The sequence below is a fragment of the Sabethes cyaneus genome, chromosome 2 (assembly GCF_943734655.1).
Source record: "Sabethes cyaneus chromosome 2, idSabCyanKW18_F2, whole genome shotgun sequence".
In the NCBI taxonomy this organism is placed as follows: domain Eukaryota; kingdom Metazoa; phylum Arthropoda; class Insecta; order Diptera; family Culicidae; genus Sabethes; species Sabethes cyaneus.
This window is the reverse complement of record NC_071354.1, coordinates 231,039,582-231,045,581: the sequence shown is the minus strand read 5'-3', so window position 1 is coordinate 231,045,581 and position 6,000 is coordinate 231,039,582. Positions and strand designations below refer to the sequence as shown.

Below are 6,000 nucleotides of genomic sequence, written 5' to 3'. Positions count from 1 at the left end.
ACCGTTTTCAAATGTACACTAATTTTTTTTCAACAATGGATAATATATCTTTAATTTCTGTAAATCAGATCTTCTTCATGTATCTTTGTCTTTTTTTGACAGCTTGAGAAAAAAATTCCAAAATTTTAGTTGCCACCCGTTAAGAGGGTTAGCAGTAAAGTAGTCGTATATCTTCCCAAAGTTTTTAAGTAGTATTTAATGCTTATTGGCTTGCATTTAAATTGCATTGGTAATGCTTATATTACCTGTTACCTGGCAAAGCAAAGCAAAGCCTGGGTGCTAATTCCGTTATCGAAATTTGACCTTCTGTTTTTATACGACAGACTTTGCAACCAGCTGTTAGAATACAGGACAGCGCGGGGTCAGTGCTACGATCCTATTGGCTCTAACAGCCTCTCCCAGCCGAGACCTCTCAGCCTGTAACCTGGGTAGCGTTGAAAAGAGAGTGCAGGTTGACACTGGGCTTGTGGACTTCTTGAAAGCCATTGAAAACTTGAAACGAAGTGATTTTCCTAATTGGTTGCCTTGTGTAACCGAAGCGCATTGGTGCGAACTGGAGGTACATTATCACAGCCGTTTAATAACTGCTCTGACGTCCCACAGGGCAGCCATCTGGGACCGCTGATCATTGTGTTGCACGCCAATGATTTATGCAACTTACTCAATGTGCCGAAATGTATGTTCGCTGATGATCTCAAGTTCTTCCGCGCGGTGCGATAAGTTCACCTGTTGATTGTATCGCATTCCAGGAAGACATTAACCAGCTTCTAGAATGGTGTGAAAGACATGGAATGGCAGCTAACATTAAAAAGTGTTCACTCGGCAAAGTATGCTTAAAACTAAGTTTCCCTGTTGAATACAACAGATGTCGTTACTTCGTAACGCATATTGTGCATTTCTGTAACAGCTGAATTTTGCGCGACAATAAATTTACTGACCACAACAACCTTACTCTCTCATGCATCTCAGTTTCTTTTGCGTTTATCGCTAATTGCAATATAACGTTTGACACCTGAACCAATAAATAGTTGGTAAACATTGTTTTTATTGATTGCGTTCATGTTGCGAAATTTAATTTTTTCGAATTTAAATGTCGCAAACATATCAGCTTCTGGCTCTCAGCCAGGCTTTTCGTAAAGCCCTAGAAATGTATCTTTATAGGGCTTTATCTTTTCAGGGCTCTCGGACGGTTGGTAGTAAGATGCTATGGAGAAGTATAGGAAATGTTTGTTTTTTATCAAAATTAGGCAGAAGTCATGAAAATTAAGTATAACATAGTAACTGTACCACAAATAAAATAAGATTAGTGATTGTTTTTCAGGTAGGTAAACATAAATAAGTGAGAAATTTTTATTTTACTACCACTAGAAAAGCGCCATCTCTTGAAAGCAACGGTTCGTATGGTGTCCTATTATGCAATAGGACTTCAAAACTTCACTGAGCATCATTATTTATGCTTGTTATCGTTATCGACAAAAGATCATTTAGAAATAAGCCACTCTTGTTCACTACCAGTTTCGAATAAGACGATGAGAATCGGCTAACTCGGAGTAGGTACTTGAAATTTGAAAGCTGTGATTCAAACTACTACTAATTTGTTGTAGAAATTGGATAGCGCATGCATATGACTCAGACTACAACTAAAGACTTAACTCAGACTAAACGGTTACTGTCTGTGCCAATGATAGACAAAAGAAGTTGCAGATTTTCTTTGAATTCTCTGTTAAACATGCTGTTCGTCCGACGTCCCAGCGACATTGTGACCTATTATAAGCTTGTTTTATCAATTTGACATTATCAGCATTCTTGTACACTTAGCAAATCTGGTGGTTTATCCACTCGTGCCACAATGCATCCGCCTCATTTGTCGCCATAAATTGATCGAGCGGTATTATAATTCAAAAATGGCTAGTGTCTATCGATCTTCGTCTATTACAAGCTTCATGGCTGAAGAGCACCATTCCATAATATATTTCGTCTATCAGTGTCATCCCAAGCTAGTTAGAAAGGTTCATCATCCAACGCCAGCGTGGCCAATTTAACTCTCCACAAACGTTTTGACGAAGATTTACCGGAACTTGTGATATGTACGAATCTAATATAACTAAGTCCGTACTCGAGTTATGAATATTTATTAGATATGAAAGAGTTCAACTGAATCGTACGCCGCTTTGAAGTCTATTCTGTTCACAGTTCTGGGTCTGTAATAATAGCATTATCGAGCATCTATTGCAAAGTGAACATTCAATCCGCTCTGAAATGTTTCTCTCCAAACCCGAATTGGTATTCGCCAATAAAGAATTTCTGATGGGGAGACACTTTTGAACGTGGTTTGAGGGCCTGGTTGCGGTTTCTGAAAATGGGCAGAACATGTTGCATAAAATGTCCTTTTAAAACGTTGTCGATGAATTTTCTACGTCTAAACGTTAACTTTTTTCGGTTTGCTTCCGTAGATCCAGGGTTTTTTATGGTTTCAAATCCTCTTTGAGTAGTATATTGCGATTGCGATTTTTCCAATTCCGGAGTTCCGAACATTGCGAACACAGTTATTTTCAAAATAGAAGCACTCCAAATCGAGGGCTAGGTAGCTTGCCACAACGATAAGATCTGAATTTTCGTGATGTTTTAGACCATTTGTAACCGAACAGGAAAAGTTACAATTTAGCTCATTTCTTTTATTTTCATTTTTGCTTTACACTTCAGCGTAGCTTCCTTACTTTTTATACTGCTTTAGTCGTACTCTTTCGGTTTCTTTTTCTTTTTACATAAACTCCAAACAAATCGCTTCAGCTGAATTTTATCAGCCACCAAAGTGTACGCATAACGCGTTGTAATTAGTTGTAACTGCTAACTTACCGATAACTTATACTGGGATTTCATTGTTTTATTCTCACATTTTTACAGTGTACTTTTTTTTGTCTCTAGGTTTTCTTTTAATAGGTAATTATTATCTTCAATACATCTCTATTTTTATGTTTCACCTGTTTGTTTGTGTTAGTTTCCCAGAAACATTCGAATCAAAGCACTAGCCAGCTATGAATTCTATCAACGGTATTTGCAGCGTGGTTGATATTAAGTCCAGAATTTACAGAGCTTGTGGAGTCGTTTCGACTTTCTGGATACTACACAATCTCGCTCAAACCTTTTGTTTTTGTTTTTTTTTTTTTGTAATTTCACCAACAGTGTAACACCTTCTAAAATCTGTTCTAACAATTTTCCACTCTGTCGCCGCCAGCATAAGCTTTTGCTCTAAACGATAAAAAAAATTCCGGTTTGTAAAATAGTTGACTTATCCTGCTCTGATGTTTATAAATTTGCATTTATTTTACTTATAGTTCAACAGTTTTGTAGTTTTTATTTTCTTTTTCAGGAGTTTACTTTCTACGGTAAGCTGTCTTGACGTGATGTAACAATTTAAACTATTGTTCAGGAAAAATCGAACCGGTTTCAAAATCGATCCTCGATGTTCAAACAGGGGATCATTACTCAGTTGTGGTTATAAATTAATAGTTTTTTTATTAGAATGATCTACGTAACTATTTTAAATCTTTGGACTATCTTTTCACCTGTCGTATCACTCATACCACACTCGGAATCATCCAGTCACGTAATCGTACCCAGCAGAATTCACATCACATTACTCTCGCCTTCCATGTGATATTCTCGATGAGGAGAAATTAAAGAAACAAAACGTTCTATAAAAGTTCCCTTTGAAAAAATAAAGAAAACATAAGCCTGGCAGTAATGACAAACAACAAAACAACCATCATCATTCGAATCTACAAAAGAGTAATTGATTGTACAAGTTTCCCGGTCTTATGTTGGTTTGTTCTTGAACAACTATTTTCGTACTTCTTTTGGTCTTCAGTGCACATCCTAAAATCCTTACATTTCTACTATCACTCTTCGATTAAAGTAGTTATAGTAACGCATTGTTCATTAGCGTTTTTTGCGTAACCCATCATGTTTTTTTTATTAGCGTCTAATGCAGCCTAAAATTTTCACCAAATACCAAAAACCGATAGCCCGCCGCCGCCCCATCAACAGGAAAATCTCGTCGTTGACTAGATTAATGGCATTTGTTGGTCCTTCTAACAAAAAGCAAAAAACCCAGAAAATAGATCTTCTATCGTTGCCAATTTGGGTAATAAATATTAATCGTTGCCTAAACGCGAACACTCACGAAAATGCTAATCCCTTCAATAATAGAATCCCAACTCTAAATTTAAAGCTAAACTTCTGTCGTTCGGTTAGTTTTTTTTTTCATTTGTTTTTGCTACTGCTGCTGTGGCTGCCGCTTCAAGGTGAACAGTTTCGAAGCGGCGTGCCTATTTAACTCGAACTCGTTTGCCTCGAGAGGAAGTGTGAGGAATGGGTTTCCTTTGGAAAAAGTTACGGGGTTGCGTGAATCTCACGTAAAAACTTTATAGCGTAATCTATTGGATTAAAAAATAGAAGGTTTTGTATACTTTGTGTGTTTCCTACTGTGTAGTTTAGAGTTTTTTTTTCTTTCAGTTTTTTTCTGTTGTCACTTGCACAATCTCTACGTGTAAGGAAAGTGTGTTTCACAGTTGGAGTGTGTGTGTGTATGTGATCAATCGATGACGGGGTGCGGGGATGGGGGGATGCTATTCAACTGATGATACAGCAGGATGAACTATAGCTGAGCGGAGTCCTGGTGCATGAGTGGTGACAGCGGTCCCGCTACTTTGTGACCCCGCTCGTACTCGTAATCCACATCAACGGATAGTCCTGCAAAAGCAAAAAAAAATCGACAACGGGGTTCAGCGCACTGTGCTTTTCCAGGCTGCAGGTTTTCTGTTTTTAACACTTTGTTAGTTTTTTAGGTTTAGTAAAATTTAAAGCGTTAGAACGTAAGGAAAAACTTTTTATGGGGTTAACGATTGAGGAGGCACCTTCCGAACATATAAGTGCCTGTTGTTATAAAACAAATAGAGCATTCATCTGTTCTAAGTTCTAATGCAATCAGACTAACACTACGGGTAAAGCAGGCTCTAGATAATCGATACATATTGTACAAATAAAAATTGGCTGACAACCTTGAAGCATAATAAACACTACCTTAACACCGTACACCAAGAACATCAATGTTCAAATGAAATATCATAAGGAGTTAAAATTCGAAATTCAGATATAATGTTTCTCGATTGATTCGAAACTCTGCTAGAGATAGATGTGTATATCTTATAACTGTGATACGTGCCACAGGGTAGCAATTTAGAATTATTGTTCTTTGTATTGTTCATCAATGATCTACTTCTAATAAATCTAATAATATGATTTATATTATTTTTTATTTTTGCCGGCGTCTAATTCCCTGGAAACACCACAGTAAGTCGAGCAAAGGCACCACAGCAATTAATTGATTAAACGAATTAATGTTATTGACTATGGCAAGGAGTTGCTCCCGGAATAGCGTGCCAGCCTGCCAGAGCCATAACCACGTTAAATCATTAAAAGCTGATTACGACGCGTAAGAAGCCAGATAAAATGACTTACTTACTTCTGTAAGCAAGTCACTCAGCTAAAATGCATGCGCATTGAATGCATTTTGAAAAAATCAAAATGATTTAATCTAAAAAAGGCTTTATTAGACTGATCTAAGAGATTCATTGATTTAAGATAATTGCAATAAAACCGTTCATGGTTTAAAGTGGACTATTAAGAAGAAGACGCTGGGACGCAACGTTTTAGGGATCATTAAAGCATCTGTTTCTTCCGCCACAGATGAGCTCCCGGACGTTTTCAATTACCACATTATGCCCACTTTGACGTCATCGCAGCCCTGCGGATGTCTCTCTAGCTCTGAGCCTGGTCTGCAGCGAAGCTCTTCCAATGTGCTGCTGATTTATTACCGGAACGTACGTGGAGTTCTAACCAAAATTGGTCGGTTTTCACCACTTTAAATAAAAAGGACACCATGCGTCTTGTTTCGGGGCAAAACCCCGACTGACTCTATTCAGGAAACTTAAGGACTAA

General features: G+C 37.6%; 1 protein-coding gene across 4 annotated transcripts in view; it reads right to left on the bottom strand.

Annotated features, from left to right (window-relative positions):
- Positions 1–2,668: 2,668 nt before the first annotated feature.
- LOC128738242 (hippocampus abundant transcript 1 protein) overlaps positions 2,669–6,000 on the bottom strand; it is a 74,175-nt gene continuing 70,843 nt past the window's right edge. For all 4 annotated transcript variants that reach the window (XM_053833236.1, XM_053833237.1, XM_053833238.1 and 1 more), the window contains one exon: positions 2,669–4,752. In XM_053833236.1, coding sequence (XP_053689211.1) covers positions 4,658–4,752 — 95 coding nt within the window. In that variant the 3' untranslated portion in view covers positions 2,669–4,657. The remainder of the gene's footprint in view (positions 4,753–6,000) is intronic.